We start from the raw sequence: 19,975 nt of genomic DNA on the forward strand, positions 1-19,975 counted from the left end.
GGTGCGCCTAACAAAATTTGAATTAGGTCATCCTTGAAAAGTGACATTAGGTCCACCATAATAATAATACATAGGCAATATTAGGTCCTTTAATATATCTATGAATTGCACCAAGAGCACAGCTGTTGTGGTTCATACGGAGAATTGGAGAGATCACAGATACCTAGAATATATCGTGTTAAGTGGGGCACGATCCGGCTTCTGAATGAGCAGTTATATAGCTAGAGAAAGCGAGAGAACTTTTTGTGCTGTCTATGAATCTCGGCTGTCAAAGTACAGTACTGAGAATCAATAATGGATAAAATAAAAACTTATTACATTTCGTTTGAGATTTAAAATCATGCCGTGGAGTTTTTAGTTAAAGCGGTGGAAGGGTTTTCAATTTACAGAGGTGGTTATTCGGTGTGAAATAACAGGGGAAGGAAGCCACCCTGAAATACGGACCGGACAGAAGGTTATATACAGTTTTGACAATCGCTGGTTACACTGAGTACTTCCACCAGTAGGAAACTCCAATAACACCATTTTGTCGGCAGAAATAAAATAGTTGTTGCAGAGGAGTTTAGTGTTAACAAGTACTAGGACGATATATGTATCCCTGCAATCTAGAAGTGCCAACAATGAATAACAAGGAGAGGGTTTGTAGACAAGCAACCGGGGCCAGGATATAAGGCAAGGGAATCATTTTAAATCTCTAGTGAAAGTTTTATAGAAGTTCATATATGATCCTGAAGACCTAAAAGATCATTCTAAAACGTTTCCATCATCTGCCACAAACTCATTGGTTACCGACTAGTTATCAAAGAATAACAATTATACTGTGAGGATTTATATACAGGTCTGGAAAGCAGGAGAAAATTAAAATCAAGAGAAACATTAGGGATTAAGTCATTGGATAGATTTCAACATGGAAGGACAGCCGACCATGACCAAGCTTTTTTGAGAATAGTTCTTTGGCATCCAAACTCTACACAAGAACGGCTTTATTATATTGTAAAATAATGCAACAAAGATTAGTCTGGTCCATTGTCGGACCATAGTAAAAAAAAAGTCAGCCTGGCTGATGGAGTATCATGAGGCTTACTTATGGAAGTCAGTACAAGATTGCGTGCAAAAGCTCACGGGAGATTTATCACGGAAATAATGGAAGATATGGTAGATGCTAATGACATCGGCCATAGGGTCACCAACAAACCGAGACGATGCTAGGTGATACCAAGTTTTAAAGCTCCTGCAGTGTTCACTTGGTTTTCCTGCAATTTCTGAAGTTTCCCAAGTCAGTTCAAAGACTTGCTGGTAGGTTAATAAGAGCCGGACTTCCACTTGCCAGGTAGATTTAATTACGCTTGAGTACATGTTCTTGAGAAATTAGACTGTAAACTCTTCTTGACCAAGACATTAGTGTACCTGAATAAAGTTCTCTGGTTGTACATCACTGTGGAGAGCTTCATACTTTCAAATCCCTTGTAAGGCAAGCTTTTCCACAAGAATGACTGAAGAGTCAGTGTGAGCGGTGTAAGAACTCACCTAGTGTGACTCCGAGAATTCAGGAAATGGAGAATGTTGCCTCATGGGCATCTACAGGGCTTAGACCTTTCAGAGACATGTCCTAACCAGGAGGCCACCCTGAATGCAGAAGTGAAAAACTGCTTAAGAGGCACACTGAGAAAACGTACAAAAATTCTAAACGATCCTGTGCAGGACATGAATTTTTTTTTAATAATAGGATTTGTATGAGCAAGGTCACTTCACATCAGTATTTAGGTTAGTATTTTCATGCCAAAACCATTAGTGGAACATAAAAAGCAAGAAAATGTATAATGGAAAGATTTGCACCTCTTCCATGTTTTGGACCCACTGCTGGATTTTGGCTTGTGAAAGTGGCCTTAGTATGCTATGTAGTATGAATTGTATGTTATTTAGTATATCCGATTCTTATTTTTAGACATAAACAGACTGTACATTGATTCGCATATTGAGGTCATCTAAATTCTGCTTGCAAAAACAAAATATTAGTCTTCCAAAATATAATTTGCTAACGAAGATAGGCTATGGTACTAGTTATAAATCAGTGATTGAGAGAATGAACATGACAACAACAACAAATTATGTTGAAAACGAGTAGTCTCTTTAGAACTTAAAACGTGGCAATAACACATTCTCAGGCGGCATCCCAGTGCTAGACTAGATTTAATTTATTCCTGAGGCCATCTGGCCAGCGTGAGCACAAAGACCTGTCCCTTGTGAATGAGGGGCCATATTTGTCACGCCCCCTTCACCCTGACCTCACTGTCCCTAGTCCTTTCAAACAGGGACAAGCCAAGGTTCATTCTTTTTCCTCTGTCCATTGTCTGCAACCCAATCGGTTCCAAAGAGAGGGGCCGCCACCAACAATCGTGATAGGGACGTCCCCATGGACGGCTGAATGAAGCCGATGACAGAGAGACGTTAAAGCCTTTGACACCAGACAAGCTGCCATGCTACTGTAACAAACATATGTAACCTTAAGGTCTTCTAGGTAGACTCAATCATAAGCTTTGCTCTTTTTAAACCTTTAGAAGAGTGTATCGTATAGAACCCCCAATACTCCACCATGTTACTCATTGAAAGGTAGCCAAAGTCCAATTTTATAATACACGCCAGTCACAAACAAATACAGACGAGCATATGACATTTCTGAAGACTATTGATCTTGCTTGTTAGAATGTAGAATTAAATGTATTTTAATCTGTCATTTCAAAAGGTTGAATCGTATAAAAAAGGTGTAGTTCTGGGTTTATAACTCCGCCAGTAAGGTTTCAGGGAAACCACTGCCATATACACAAACCTGACCACCACATGGACCCACGCCCCTTAAGTTGTGCCTGTCTGTCCAATGAATCTCTCGTCATTCTAAAATCCAGGAAATTGCCAATGTTTTTTTTAGATCCTGCACCAAATGCCCAAGGTAAAAAATTTTCCTATTCAGTGCAGTGATGGGGTTTTATTTTCAGGCACATCCATTACTTTTTGGGCCCCTTTTTGAGTACCGTGCAGTATTTACACATGGCCACACAGTCAGTTTGATGACACATTGTTAATAGGAATCAGTATATACAGTATGGCTAAACTAACTACATTGATAAAACATTCTGATCCAAATGATTTAACCCCTTAAGGACACTGGTAATAACTCCGGAATGCTTTTACCTATCCAAGCGATTGTGAGATAGTTTTCTCGAGACACATTGGACTTTGTTACTGGCAAAATTTGCGCGATACATTAAGTATTTAATTGTGAAAAAACACCAAAATTTAGCATTTTTCTAAATTTATATGTATCTGCTTGTAAGACAGATAGTAATACCACACAAAATTGTTGCTAATTAATATCACCCATATGTCTACTTTAGATTGGCATTGTTTTTTGAACATCCTTTTATTTTTCTATGACATTACAAGGCTTAGAACCTTAGCAGCAATTTCTAACATTTTCAAGAAAATTTCAAAAGGCTATTTTTCCAGGGACCAGTTCAGTTGTGAAGTGGATTTTAGGGCCTTATATATTAGAAACCCTCGATAAGTCACCCCATTTTAAAAACTTCACCCCCTCAAAGTATTCAAAACAGCATTTAGAAAGTTTCTCAACCCTTTAGATGTTTCACAGGAATTAAGGCAAAGTAGATGTGAAATTTTCACATTTTTTTTTTTTTTTTGCAGAAATTCTTTTTTCATCTATTTTTTTTGTAACACAGAAAGTTTTACCAGAGAAACGCAACTCAATATCTATTACCCAGATTCTGCAGTTTTTAGAAATACCCCACGTGGCCCTAGTGCACTTACTGACTGAAGCACAGGCCTCAGAAACAAAAGGAACACCTAGAGGATTTTGGGGCCTCCTTTTTATTAGAAAATATTTTAGGCACCATGTCGGGTCTGAAAGGCTCTTGCGGCGCCAAAACAGTGGAAATCCCCCAAAAGTGACCCCATTTTGGAAACTATACCCCTTGAGGAAATTATCTAGGGGTATAGTGAGCATTTTGACCCCACAGGTTTTTTGCAGAAATTATTGGAAGTAGGCCATGAAAATCTACATTCTTTCAAAGATAATGTAGGTTTAGCTAATTTTTTCTAATTTCCACAAGGACTAAAAGGAGAAAATGCACCACTCCATTTGTAAAGCAATTTCTCCCGAGTAAAACAATACCCCACATGTGGTCATAAATGGCTGTTTGGACACACGGCAGGGCTTAGAAGAGAAAGAGCACAATTTGGCTTTTGGAGCTCAAATTTAGCAGGAATGGTTTGCGGAGATCACGTCGCATTTGCAAAGCCCCTAAGGGACCAAAACAGTGAAAACACCAAAAAAGTTACCCCATTTAGGAAACTACACCCCTTGAAGAATCCATCTAGGGGTGTAGTGAGCATTTTGAGCCCACAGGGGTTTCATAGATTTTATTAGAATTGAGCAGTGAAGATAAAAAAAAAAGCCTTTTTTTTCCAATAAGACGTAGCTTTAGCTCAAAATGTTTCATTTTCTCAACAAATAAAGGAATAAAAGAACCCCAAAATTTGTAAAGCAACTTCTCTGGAGTACGGCAATACCCCATTTGTGGTCATAAACGGCTGTTTGGGCACACGGCATGGATCAGAAGAAAAGGAGCGCCATTTGGCTTTTGGAGCACAGATTTTGCTGGATTGGTTTCTTGACACCATGTCACTTTTGCAAAGCTCCTAAGGTACCAGTACAGTGGAAACTGCCCAAAAGTGACTAGATTCACGAAACTACACCCCTTGAGGAATTCATCTAGGGGTTTAGTGAGCATTTTGATCCCACAGGTGTTTCATAGATTTTATTAGAATTGGGCAGTGAAAATAAAAAAAATTTTTTTTTCTTCAATAAGACGTAGTTTTAGCTGGAAAGGTTTCATTTTCTCAACAAATAAATGAAAAAAGGACCCCAACACTTGTAAAGCAACTTCTCCTGTGTACGGCAATACCAAATAGGTGGTCATAAACTGCTGTTTGGGCATAGAGTAGGGCTCAGAAGGGAAGGAGCGTCATTTGGCTTTTGGAGTACAGATTTTGCTCGATATGTTTCTAGGCGCTTTGTCGCAATTTGCAAAGTCCCTGTGGGACCAAAACAGTGGATCCCCCCCAGAAGTGACCTCATTTTGGAAACTACACCCCTCAAGGTATTCACCTAGGGGTGTAGTGAGCATATTAACCCCACAGGTGATTGGCAGAAATTGGTGTGCACTCGATGTTGCAGAGTGAAAATGGGATTTTTTTCCATAGATATGCCAATATGTCGTGCCCAGCTTGTGCCACTGGAGATACACACCCCAAAAATTGTTAAAAGGGTTCTCCCGGGTATGGCGTTGCCATATATGTGGAAGTAAACTGCTGTTTCGGCACACTGTAGGGTTCAGAAGGGAGGTAGCGCCATTTGGCTTTTGGAGCGTGGATTTTGCTTGTAGTAGTTTTGTTTTGAGTCTTACTGGTGTTTCCGTTTATAATGTGGGTGTACATGTAAGCCGGGCGGAGTATATAAGGGGCATATTCAGGTGGTATAATAATGGGGTAAAAAAATAAAAAATAAAATGATCCATAGATGTGTGTTACGCTGTGAAGCAATCCTTTCTGCACAGGCCGATGTCGCACTAATAAATGGTCTTTACTTATTCCCCTTTTGGTCCACACTCGGGATCTTTGCAGTTTGAGGAATTTTGCTGGGAAGTGTTGTCCTGGTATAATACGGGCACCGTCGCTTCCAGCAGAGATGTCTGGGTCCTCACCTTCCTGGTTCCCTAATTTTAGGGGCCTTAATAATAATTCGCCACTTGAAATGTTCCCCTCGGGCCGGCACAACTGCATATTTTTATTTCCTGGCTTATTGGAGCTTTAACTAATTTTATTTTTTCATAGACGTACTGGTATGAAGGCTGTTTTTTTTGCGGGACGAGCTGTAGTCTTTATTGGTACATGCGACTTTTTGATCACTTGTTATCCTTTTTTTTGGGGAGGCAAGGTGACCAAAAAACAGCAATTCTGGCATATTTTTTTAGTTCTTTTTATACAGCGTTCACCATGCGTTATAAATTACATGTTACATTTATTCTACGGGTCAGTCCGATTCCGGTGATACCTAATTTATAGAACTTTACGTTTTCCAACTTTTTGCACAATAAAATAACTTTTGTAAAGAGAATGGATTTTTTCTGTCGCCAAGTTGTGAGAGCCATAACGGTTTTAATTTTTTCGTCGACGGAGCTGTAGGAGGGCTTTTTTTAGCGAGACGAGTTATAGTTTTTATAGGTACCATTTTTGGGTACATGCGACTTTTTATTTCAATTTTTGGAAGACAAAGCGACCAAAAAATATCAATTATGTCAGTATTTATTTATTTTCTTACGGCGTTCACTGTGCGGAATAACATAATATTTTTATAGTTAAGGTCGTTATGGTCGCAGCGATACCAAATATGTATGGCTTTATTATTTTTTTCAATAATAAATGACTTGATAAGGGAAAAAGGGCGATTGTGTTGTGTTATTATTTGAAACTTTTACTGTATTTTTTACAACTTTTATTTTTACTTTTTTGACACTTTTCTTTAGTCCCACTAGGGGACTTGAAGGTCCAACTGTTTGTTTGATGTTCTAATACATTGCACTACCTATGTAGTGCAATGTATTAGAACTGTCAGTTGTTCACTGACAGCAAGCCGATCAGGCTCCGCCTCCGGGCGGGGCCTAATCGGCTTCCGTAATGGCAGATAGGAAGCCATAGTAACAGTCGCCAGCCTTGCCATCGCATGGCAGGCTGCCGATTTCATACAAACCACTTTGATGCAGCGATTGCATTGAATCGCTGCATTGAAGGGGTTAATGGCAGGAATCGGAGATAGCTCCGGTTCCTGCCTTTACAGTGGGATGTCCGCTGTAACATACAGCGGACACCCACTGCTGATGACGCCGGCTCTTGCCGATGTTACCGGAAGCCTCCTGGGCCCTGCCAACGAAGGGGCATAGGAGGATTCCGTTACAGGCAGACCGGGAGGTAAATATTAGCCCTCCAATCGCCGTTGCTGGGGTGCCGGTGGCTATAAATTCCTCACATGCTGCGATCTCTATTAAACGCAGCATGTGAGGGGTTAATCGGTCGGATCGGAGGCTAGCTCCGTTCCTGCCCGATACCTCAGGGTGCCAGCTGTAACATACAGCTGTCACCCGGCGGTGATGTCGCTGGCTCAGCTCCTGAGCCAGCTCCATTTGTTTCACGTACAGTTACGTGGAGTTGCGGGAAAACACCATCTCCCATCACGTAACTGTACGTGAAATTGCGGGAAGGGGTTAATGGGAATGTGTCGCTAGAAATTATTAAAAAAAATTTCAGTTAAACAATTAGTATTTAAGGGATTACACATTGTTTCAATTATTACAAAATTTTGACAAGTCAGGAAATATTATAAATTAGATTCTAATTTATAACATTTCCATGTGCTGGCCACTAGAGGGAGCAGTTCCCAAAATTGCAGCATGGTCAATGTGGTAAAGCAACCTCATTGATTTATGCTGCACATTTGGGGTGGACACACTCTCCTCTAGTGTCCTCACACAATCCCCCCTCCCTTCTTCTGGCTAGTGCCAGGAGAAGGAAGGGTTCGAATGTCTTCAAACCTCCTACACTGTGTGCCGCCATTTTCTGAGCGAATGCACAGTGGTAGGAGGATTAGATACAGGGCTCAGAAGACAGTATCACACAAACCTACACGAACATAATACACACATCATACACGAACATAAATTACCTGCTCCTGACGCCTCTGCTGGTCTAACAAAGTTGAACATATGGCCGGAAGTCGTCATCTTACTGTCCTGCAGCGACTTCAGGTCCACATGAAAATGGCGCTCTACTTTGTTTAGGTCTGTGTGGGAGCGGGGCATACGCCGTTCCCAGACGGCGCACGCTTCCGAGAATGGAACGGCTCCCGTTCGCATTCTCTATGGGGTTGTATGTGCCGTATAGCATCTCTGTATGTGTCGTTAATCGACACAGATAAAAAAAAAATGGCAGCCCCCATAGAGAAGTAAAAGTATGAATACAGTAAAAAGTTAAAAAATGAGAACACAAATAATATTTTTATTATATTAAAAGAAATAATTAAAAAAATTAATAAAATACATGACACCTTCCCTTTAATTGTAACATCTAAAAAGATACTAAAAAAAAATAAAATAAATAAAGATTCGTTCCGACCAATGTAAACCTGCTCAATCGGTTGAAACACTTCTCGTTTAGGCTTAAACTTTCTCTCAACCATTAGTGGTAAAGACCCCAACAGTATCATTGAGTTTACCATCATCGAAACAATGCGAATGCTTTTTTTTTTTTTTTTTTTTTTTATAATACAAATGATCGAGAGAAATATCTTTTCGTGTATGCCTTCTTCCTGATGAGTGCTCCGATGACTGCTCATCATTGTCGCCGCCAAGTCTTTACATCAATGGACAAGTCCCAGCCGTTTGGAGATGGAAATAAGAACTTCCTATGAGGATATGCGCTATTCACATAAAGACTCTACAACACATGTAGATAGATGGGGCAAACAATCAAATTTTGGTCGCCTAGTTTTAATACCAGGTCACATAAGGAAGGTTTTGTCTCCCCTCACAATTCATTAATCATTTTGTACTTTTGAAAAGGTTTCCTTGACTTTGGCTTTTTTTTTTTTTTAACACTCAGAGGCCATTATAGTCATAAAACATCCGACACATCATCGAAGATCATAATAACACGGATGTATTTCCTAGCTGCTCCAGACAGATACAGTTGTAGAGGAGAATTGTAAATAACAGATTTTCCCCAGAGCTTTTAAAATGAGGGAAAAGGGAATATCCCCTTCTGTTCCCTCTCATCACCCTGGTTTCCTAAAGAAAAATAAGTGTGGGATAAAGACGAGGGGAGGGGGAGCTTTGTGTCTGCATACTGATCAGACCCTCTATATACAAAGAAGCAGGGCTTTAGGTCAAAGCACGAGATGACCCTGTGACTGGACAAAGCTTAAAATCAATCCTAAAGCTTTAAAGGGAACTATTCTGGAACTGTGTGTGAAAAAAGCGGGTTGCTATGGAAAGATCAATAGTTCTGTTATTTTATGTATCGCACCATTCTGCATAAATGTGGACAGATTGAATGACATATGATCAGACAAAAGGAGGGCAGCCTATAGGTAGTAAGACATTCACTACACAATAAATTACAGTCACACAAGAATCCTTGAACAATTACAGCTTTCTTCAACGAGAAACGTTAAATCGAAGTCAAATACGTTGTAGGAATAGATCTAAAAATGATAAGCCGGAACGAGAAGGTCCTTATGTTGGCCACTACATGACTATAGAAGGGGTTTGCCATGGTAATACTTTATCTAAAGTACAGGGAAAACCTGTTCCCATTCCATAATCATGTTGCTTTTGTGGACTGGAGGTGAAAGGTCAAAACTGCCAAACCGCTAATCCCTAACCAATGGCATTGTCATGGGAAAATATGTGGAGTTTGAGGTGGAGATTACAATCGGAGGAGGGGGGCACCGTAAAAGCTAAAGACAAAAGTTACATATAGAAATAGATCAATGCTGAAAGGCCACTTCAGTTTCTGTGAGTGGCAATAATAAGGGTGGACTTGGCATTATTCACACCGGAGGCAGCCATTTTAAAGGGATGAGCGGTTAATGCAATGTATCTATTTACCATAAATGTGACAACTTTTATTGTGGTTATATATAGTTCTATTTTCTTCCCCAAATTGACAATCAGGGTGATAATTGGGTTGTGCAAAGGAACAGACTGAGCGCAGATGATAAAATACATAACGCCTAAACAGATTTTCCAATATGTCTTAGGAAAGAGAAGGGTCTGACTCCAATGTTCAAGAGTTCTCTATGTTCATCCTGCTTTACTGATCACCATTCCTACTGAGCTGATCGGCAGAACATAGAGGCCAACCAGCTGGTAACAGGTAGACTTTGAAGGGTTCGTCTGGTTTAGGTTTACAAATACCCTATTAGGGTATTTCGAGTGAACATTGAGGATCCCTCGTTCAAGACCTCCATCATTTAGCTCAAGATCAGAGTGGCTACAAAGATTCTGTTTCTCTGGAGGACCCAGTCTGTCCCTGGATTACACAGACCGCCTATTCATTACAACAGGTATCATGCAATGACTAATCTCTCCTGTAGCGGCACTGCAGGAAAATTGAACACTTTTGAAATGTTTTTGAAAAGTGGACAACCCCGAGTGCTACAACAACATGATCAGCTTATTGCTAGTTTAGGCGATCTAAAATAAAAAACAATGTATTCTTTTCTTTCATCATTCTTCATAAAATGTAAAGAAAGTTTGTTGTTTGGACAGTCTTGTTAGGAGGTCCTGCCGTGCCAAAAAACGATCTCTAAAACATAGTGTGGCTCTGGCATAAAGTAATAATGCCTAGGCTTGGGCACTCACATACTGCAGGGGTTATACTTTCTTTATTCATACCAAGATGCTCTTTAACTGTAAATAACATCATAGGAATGTAACACTGACATAGATAGCAGCATTTTCATGGATAATTTAGAGTGGACTTGTCTTGGTGACCGGTTTCAACCTATTTTGGGATGCTGATGTGATACTGTATAGAAACCTGGAGGCTCCTGATGAAACCACAAGCTGCTAAAGTCAGACGCTGGTACATCAAGGTCACGGGTAGGGAACTGGATTCCGGTATGTTTAACCATTACAAGAAGAAAAAAAAACTTGAAAATGGAGCGATGGCTATGGGAAAAATGGATAGGCTGGCCCAAAAATATAGAGTGGGTTTGGTAGTCCATCATCCATATGCCAATGAGTAAAAATGCCCGTACTTTGGAGGACATCAATGGGACCATTGCTCTACCTCCTTTTTAGGATTACAACAGAATAGAGGGTATAAAATGTTGTCTCCGGAGCCATCTCACCTCCACAAACTTGTTCTACATAGACCTTTCTTCAGCAAGTTAATCTACCAACAACTACAGTTTATGTAGGAAGATAATGAACCAACATTTACATTATTCTAACAGAGTGAAAACTATGCAAATCATGGCGTTTTATAGGAGCCATATATCAGCCGTGATCAATATTCTGAAAGTCAGACCAATGAAAGTAACGGCTGCTTAGAGTCTATTAGTTACGGGACATTGGTGTTTCCTTGGACCTTTACTTAACGGAATGATTTTTTTTTTTCTTTTAATCCCTCCATTTATCAGTGTCTTCTACAATGTTAATGTGTCTACAATTTAATGTCCATTTTAGCCCTGTAATAAACAGTGCGTTAAAGCAAAATCTTAAAAATATTATACACTTTGAACAATGCGATGAGGACCCCGGCATTTCACAGGACACTTGGACTGCAAGGGTTGTTACTAACCCCCACCAAGAGTTGAACTACACAGGTGACACCTCCAATCTCCATGGCCCTTTATAAACCAGAAGTCACTAGCTTTATTGAAAATGGGCAGGTGACAATTCTCGATGACCATCAGCACTTCTGGATACCACACCCGAGAATGAAACATGGCTTCTGGGTCTGAGTTCTGGTGTTCATTTTTAATTTAAAAAAAATAATATTTTTATACGATTTAACAATGGGAATATAAAAAAAAAAAATTATCTGATTGTTATGCAAAACTACTTTGGCACTGGCTTTCCAATATTCATCAATGTAATGCAATTTACATTTCTTGTAAAAAACAGTCCCTATCAATGTTTGTAAAGAGCCTCTCTCCTCTAAACTATTCTCATACATCATTTCACTCACGATTATGATTCTCTAATCCATTCTACAACTTCAGATTTGGCACCATGTTCTACACGTTTCAGTCTGTTATCAATACTGCCACCTAGTGTCTGACAAGTACGACTCCTGTGTAGATTAATGGAGAGTGGTCAGCCAATTACTATCATGTTATTTATGTAAGAACATGTGCCAGGTACACTAACACGGGCGCATTACAGCGGAGATTTTTTTTTCTTTAACCACAGTCTTTAAATAATCTGACTTAGGCATTTTAAACTTGTATGATCCGAGACAAACAGTCATGGGTTAGATCACACAAGAGTTAGACTATTTAAAGATTAAAGGGGTTTTCCAGTCAGTAAAAGTTGATGTCCTATCCTCCGGATAGGCCCTCAACAGCTGATGGGTCAGGGTCTGACTCCCAGGACACCAACTTATCAGCCTTGATAGAATCTCTTCAATGGGAAGAATTATGTCTGGTATTTCAGCTCTGCTGTTATTGAAGTGAATGGGGCCGAGCAGCAATAAACACACACAACCTGTGGACAGGTGCAACGCTGTTTTCTGTATGGGTTTAGGTCAGGCGAGTTTGCTGGTAGATGGCTGCGCTGATTCTGGACTTGGTACTTTTGGCAGTGTGGTCAGGTGCAGTGTGTTATATCAATATCTGGTGTAATAACCACAGTATCACTGCGCTTGATTGGCCAGCAAACGCGCTGGACCTAATCCCCATAGAAAATCTATAGGGTATTGTCAAGAGGAAGAGGAGACACCAGACCCAACAATGCAGACGAGCTGAAGGCCGCTATCAAAGCAACCTGGGCCTCCATAACACCTCAGCAGTGCCACAGGCTGATCGCCTCCATGCCACGCCGCATTCATGCAAAAGGAGCCCCGACCAAGTATTGAGGGCATATACTGGACATACTTTTGAGTAGGCCAACATTTCAGTATTAAAAATCAGCTTCGAAATTGGGCTTATATAATATTCTAATTTTCGGAGACACAAAAATTTGGGTTTTCATTAATGGTTACCATAATCATCAACATTAAAAAACAAAAAAAATAAAAAATGCTGGAAATAGATCACTGTGTAATGAATCTATATAATAAGTATGAGTTTCACTTTTTGATGATATTCTAATTCATTGAGAAGGACTAGTATATGTATTGTAAGATACCTTTATCTAAAGTAGTAACAACGGTATTGCCCAATTCTCGACATATAAATGGGCAGGATATAGGTGAAAAGTTATAAGACTAGTATGTTAAATTCTTGGATATAATTAAAGAGGCTCTGTCACCAGATTTTGCAACCCCTATCTGCTATTGCAGCAGATCGGCGCTGCAATGTAGATAAGAGTAACGTTTTTATTTTTAAAAAACGAGCATTTTTGGCCAAGTTAAGACCATTTTTGTATTTATGCAAATGAGGCTTGCAAAAGTACAACTGGGCGTGTTGAAAAGTAAAAGTACAAGTGGGCGTGTATTATGTGCGTACATCGGGGCGTTTTTACTACTATTACTAGCTGGGCGTTGTGTATAGAAGTATCATCCACTTCTCTTCAGAACGCCCAGCTTCTGGCAGTGCAGACACACAGCGTGTTCTCGAGAGATCACGCTGTGACGTCACTTCCCCAGGTCCTGCATCGTGTCAGACGAGCGAGGACACATCGGCACCAGAGGCTACAGATGATTCTGCAGCAGCATCGGCGTTTGCAGGTAAATCGATGTAGCTACTTACCTGCAAACGCTGATGCTGCTGCAGAATCAACTGTAGCCTCTGGTGCCGACATGATGCAGGACCTGTGAGTGACGTCACAGATCTGCACTTCCAGAAGCTGGGCGTTCTGAAGAGAAGTGGATGATACTTCTCGTCAGAAAGCCCAGCTAGTAAAAGTAGTAAACACGCCCCGATGTAACACACATAATACACGCCCACTTGGACTTTTACTTTTAAACACACCCACTTGGACTTTTGCAAGCCTCATTTACATAAATACAAAAATGGTCATAACTTGGCCAAAAATGCTCGTTTTTTAAAAATAAAAACGTTACTGTAATCTACATTGCAGCGCCTATCTGCTGCAATAGCAGATAGGGGTTGCAAAATCTGGTGACAGAGCCTCTTTAATATATTCGGGAAGATCTTAAATAGCAAGACTTAATATAGAGGGGGGTGCATTTTAGAACACTTTACACCTCGAAACATGAAGACAACCATTTCAAAAAAATTATTTTTTTAAATAGCCACCCTAGCCTTGGCTCCCATTTGCACAGGAAATCTATAGATCTATACAGTTTCGATATATTCGCAGGAATTGCTCAAGCTGCTGTAAATAGAGTAATTTGTGGCCAATACTAACCATTGTGCGTCCTCCGGTGAGCTTCATATGCATCTTCCTTAGAGAATTGTGCTCCACACTGCTCACATACAAACGCTTTGGCTCCAGCTGTTAAGAAAAATAAAAACATATAAAAAATATTTTCTTCTTCAGACAAAATGTAACCAAATTACCTTAAACTACAGTTTCGAAAAAGATGGTGATTCTGGTCCATATTTACTGTATGGTAACAACAAACCAAGACAACCTATGAATAAAAACATTAATAAATCGGGATGAACGCCACCACTCCGACCTCCCAGAGCGTAAAGAAAATAAAAAAAATTTTTTATTACCAAACCAAGCTTTATGTATGTACCCCCAGGAGACCGCTGAGCGTATCAACACGAGTCCTCATCACTCACTGGCATCGGTCATTTATAAAACATTGCTTATTCCTTACATCTAAAGGGCACAGCTGTCAATTGTCTTAGGCTTAGTTCACACTTACGACAGTTTTTTCTGTCAGGTTGTCGCCTTTTGAAGTGCAGAATAGCGTAGCATGCTGCGTTTTTCTATCCAGAAAAAAAAAAGGAGGATAGATGACAGAAACCTGACAGACCCATTACGTATATGGGAGGAGTATAAAAAAAAAATTATGACTGATCCATTAAACTGATCATGGTAGATCATAGTTGAATCATCATAGTAAAAATAGAAATCAATGCCAGTGTGAACAGTGGTCTTATGCTTTTCTTCATCTGATCCAAACACGTAGGAAAACTAGTCACATCTGCGTTGCTCATGGCCGTTGTTCCGATCAGTCATAGGAGCAGAACTTTGAAAAAGTCGGCAGCGACTAATCTATTCCATAACGGACACCAACAGCGCCAAATGGAACCCCTATTGACTAATGGGATCCGTTGGGGTTTCTTCATGGCGTCCGCCATTTTACTGGACAAATTAGCGGTGCATGCTGCACTATTTTGTCTGGGATGTTTGGTGGAATAGGTGAGAGAGGCTTCTAAAAAAAGAGCTTAAAACAATGCAGATGTGAGCGGAGCCCGGGGCGGACATATCGCTGATGCAGCCGGTCTGGCTGCACAGGGGCCCAGAGGGGGTGGGGGCCCGATCAGCTGCTCTAAACACCGTGCGCATAGATCGGAACGGCCATGTGGCAGATGGAGGGGGCCCTCTCCCCTCCCTGTGCACTATCGGCAACTCACAGATCGGGCCCCCTTCCTTCACATATATAGGTTATTGATGCAAACAAAAACATATGTGAACGAAGGGGGCTCAATCTGTGAGTTGCCGAAAGTGCACAGGGTCGGAGGAGGGCCCCCCTTCCGTCTTCCGCTCCGATCTATTACTAAGGCCTTGTGTGAGCATCTTATGACAAATTTTTTTTACATAACCTTGAAGAAATGAAGGTTCATATTCAATGACCAAAAGCAGACATTTTGCATTAATTCCGCATGGTATTCAAAGTAGATCAGAAAATTGCGTAGCTTTTCCTTGTAATAAAACAGCCGCACTACTGCCACAACATCCGGGATCGGAGAAAAAGCCATTCTTGGCAGTTGACAAGACACCGTACATAAAAGGTGGATTTTTCCTGTGTCACAAATGAAGACCGTGCAAGATCCTTAAAGTTTTGTTTAAATATATAATTTTTTTAATTTAATAGGCATAATATAAACTAATAAGGAAAAAAAAAACAAAAAAAACGTTTTTGCTAGATACTAAAGGCCAAAAATGCCTTTATCCTACAGGGATTATTATATTTCTGAACACATCAAGAATTTAGCTGCAGTATCCGGCACAACCCGTGGACAGATGTGAAACGGTTTGGAAGAAAGCAGCCATGGTGTTCTAATCCAGTACATAGGTTTTTTTTCCCCATGGTTGTTTTGGTGGTAGGTTAGTAAGACAAAAAAAGTAAAAAAAAAAAAAAAAAGTACAATTTTACAAAAAAAAAAAAGCAAAAAACAAAACAATTATATATATATATATATATATTTATTTTTTTTTTATTTTTTTTTTGACCGGAAAGTAAAAAAGGAGGCCTCAAGGTGATTCTTTAGCTTTATAGGTGTATATTGAGGGCAAACAGTACCTTGCTCTTACCCTCCCCCCATGTTGCTTTACAACCTGGAATTAAAAAGTGTATTTAAATTTGGATGTCACATCTATTACATAAAATTTGCATTGTTACAGTGGAATGAGAAAAAAATACCTTGTTTAGTAATTAATGAAAAAAAATTTTTTATTTTTTTTAATAAAAACGGAAAAGTTGTTAGTACATACGTATTCATTATTTTTGCTATAAAACCCGTTAAAAAAAAAAAGGTCTGGTCAAACCAATAAACTTTAGAAGTCACAATCATTTGAGAATAAGATCCTACTGTGTGCAATTAAAGTGTCACATGACCTCAGTATAAATACACCCGTTCTGAAAGGCCCCGGAGCCCGATATACTCCTAAGCAAGCAACATGAAGACCAAGGAGCTCTCCAAACAGGTCAGAGAAACTTGTGGAGAAGTATAGATCCGCATTGGATTATAATAAAAAAATTGAAAGAATATGGCACAACTGACAAAAGGCAGCAGACCACCTAAACTCACAGACTGGGCAGGGGGGGCATTCAGGGATTAAAAAAATAAAAATAAAAAAGACACACCAACATAACCCTGAAGGAGCTCTGAAGATCCACTGCAGAGATGTAACTATCTGTTCATAGGAACACTAAGCCGTACACTCTACTGAGAGCGGTTTTATGGAAGAGTGGCGAGAAAAAAAAACAATTGGTTGCAGAAAGAAAAACAAAAAAAAAAAAAAAAAAAACACGTTTTGATTAGAGTTTGCCAAAAAGCACGTGGCAGACTCGGCAAACCCATGGAAGAAGGTTCTCTGGTCAGATTAGACTGAAATTTTACTTTTTGGCCATCATGGGAAGCGCTATGTGTAACGCAAACTCAACACTTTCCATCACCCCAAAAACACCATTCCCACATTGAAACATGGCGGTGGCAGCATTATGCTGTGGGGATGTTATTCATGGTCAGGGACCGGAAAACTGGTCAGGATAGAAGGAAAGATGGAGGGCAGTAAATACGGGACAATTCGAGGAAAACCGGTCTCAGTCTGTCAGATTTGAGACTGGGACTGAGGTTCACCTTCCAGAACAATTACCCTAAAACATACGGCTAAAGCTACAGGAGTGGTTTAAGTGGAAACATTTAAAATGTCATGAAATGGCAGAGTCACAGCCCAGACCTCAATTTAATATAGGGAATCTGTGGCATGACTTGAAGACTGCTGAATACCAATGCAACCATCTAACTTGAAGGAGTTGGAGCAGTTTTGCCTAAAATAGTGGCAAAACTCCCAGTGTTTAGATGTACTGCGCTAATAGAGACTTACGCCAAGAGATTTACATCTGTAATTGCAGCAAAAGACGGCTCCATAAAATACTGACTTACAGGAGTTGAATATTTATGTACATTAAACCGCTCTGTTTTTTTATCTTCACATTTTTGTAAAGTGAATGGCACAGCGCTGCAATACCTTGCACAGCCGCTAAAAACAAAAAAGTAACGACGCGTGCGAGTATAAACAGGGATGAATCAAGAGGTAAACAATGAAGAGGCTGGGGCGCTCGTATGAATGCAGCGACTTCTTTTGAACAGCTAATCGGTGGGGATGCCGAAAGTTGCCCCCTACCGATCCAATATCGATGGCCTATCTTGATAAACCCTATAATGCCTCATGAAGATGGCTTGCATATCAACCCCATACAACATTCGGGTTGTACAGAACCATAATATGGCCCCCATACAAGTGTATGTGCCTTTACCTATTCCGTATGGATGTGATCGAAGAAAAAAAAAAAAATTTGTGGCATGCTCCATACGTACAGAAATATTCACACCTAGGATCATTGCATGGTACGGCAGCACACAAAGGCCTGCTGTGTGACTGGAGCCTAATGGAGGGCCATTTTGATCTTTGCAACAGCGCCCCCTCTTCTATGTATGCCACTGGCACTATACAGTTTCCAGAAAGGGCCCTCAACCCAAAACTGGGTTATCATGCCCGATTAAGACAAATGTAGTTATGCATAAATAATCTTTAATAAGAAATTCAAGTTCAACTATCTTAGAAGTTAGAATAGCATAGAGAGATCTTGATCACAAATTTCCAATAGACATAAATGGTCTGTAAAGCTGCACTGTGCAGGGTCAGACTGGCCCACCAGAGTATCAGAGGATGCCTAGGTGGGCCCAAGCATCAACACAAAAACAGACTGCAAAAGGTACCACAGAAGACAACCCTATTTGAAGCCAATCATCTGCCACTAGGATCCATTTCTTATGGGTTGATTCCAAAATAACCTATTCGACCTAATGAGATGTGGGTGTGCACGCGCAAGGATTACGATAAAGATGACAATGCAATAAAAGTGGATGTACACAGGATTCTGGAGGTCCCACCCTTCATCTACGCAGAACATTTCCTCTGGTGGGCCCAATGAACAGCAGTCAGACATCGGCCCTATGTAATAGATCATGTCCTTCCAACGACTACACTGCACAGGTATAAAGTACATTACACCTTTTATGACCACTATTCTCCATTATCAGACAATATGATCTTACTTGTGACAATCTTTTCTCCCCCCCCCCCCTTCCAAGACAAATTTAACTACTCCTTTCCATAATATCACTTCCATCAAGAGCCTATTCAAAACGGACAAAGAGATATATATATATATATATTATACACACACACACACACACACCATGTATTTGTGTAATCGAGGCAGACCTCTATACATCCATAGGAACATAGACAGTGCTCTATTTTAGCCTCCCCATCTCCGGAAAAAAATAATAATAATTATAATGATGAGGATAATCCTAATAATAGTTTTCATATTTGTGTCATCCAAATTCCTGAGGATTTCAAAAATAAACATGCTGGCAATTTGCTAACAAGATGTGCATGTTCGGTCTGACTAGGAAGAACATTGTGTTCCAAAACAGTCTTCCGAAAAAAAAATAAAAAAAATACATACACACCAGCCAGTGAAGAGAGAACAATGCGTACAGACAGAGCTCGCTTTATAGCAGGCTCTTTGTACAGTCTTATTTACAGTACTCCTTATCAGTACAGGAACAGCCCCTGCCTGCCAAATTCAAATCGCTAGTACGGAGTGTTCCCGGAGCCGCTATTTTATTTTATTTTATTTTTTTATATATCATTGTCAACAAAACAAGGAGGGGGGGGGGAGAGCTACTAGGGCAGAGAATGAGTCAATACAGGAATAGTTTCAAGGTTATTTTTTATTCTATTTTGTAATTAAGTGTCAGGCCATGAGCACACGTTCACTTACATATACAATTGGGTCACAGTTTTCATTTACGGAAGCTTTGCAAATTTTAATTTAGCTTCTGGTTTACATTCCCATATAAATATGTAGTTTGAGACATTCGGAAACCCGTATTAAAAATCGGTCACCGACGAAAAAAAAATATGGTTAAAAAGGGCTGTCCATTAGAAAAACATGGATGCGTCCTCTGGAAAAAAAAAACCCCCAAAAAACCAGTCACACCTGTCCACAGGTTGTCGGTTATTACAGCTCAGCCCGATTGTAAAGAATAGGGCTGAGTCGCAATACCACACAGAACCTGTGGACAGGTGTAATGTTTTTTAGAAGAAAGCAACCGTATTTTTGTAATACTGGACAACGCCCAATTGGAAAATAACGTGACCTACATATAATAGTCTTTGCTGATTATGGGTGGCTTCCAAAAGAAACAACGCCTTATTTTTACATTCTGAAAAAT

The 19,975-nt window shown here is 40.0% G+C and overlaps 1 protein-coding gene across 1 annotated transcript in view; it reads right to left on the reverse strand.

The window, feature by feature from the left end:
- ZBTB16 (zinc finger and BTB domain containing 16) overlaps positions 1-19,975 on the reverse strand; it is a 108,264-nt gene that overhangs the window by 13,569 nt on the left and 74,720 nt on the right. The window contains exon 4 of the mRNA XM_075839743.1: positions 14,169-14,255. Coding sequence (XP_075695858.1) covers positions 14,169-14,255 — 87 coding nt within the window. The remainder of the gene's footprint in view (positions 1-14,168; positions 14,256-19,975) is intronic.

Source organism: Rhinoderma darwinii, chromosome 10, assembly GCF_050947455.1.
Source record: "Rhinoderma darwinii isolate aRhiDar2 chromosome 10, aRhiDar2.hap1, whole genome shotgun sequence".
NCBI lineage: Eukaryota > Metazoa > Chordata > Amphibia > Anura > Rhinodermatidae > Rhinoderma > Rhinoderma darwinii.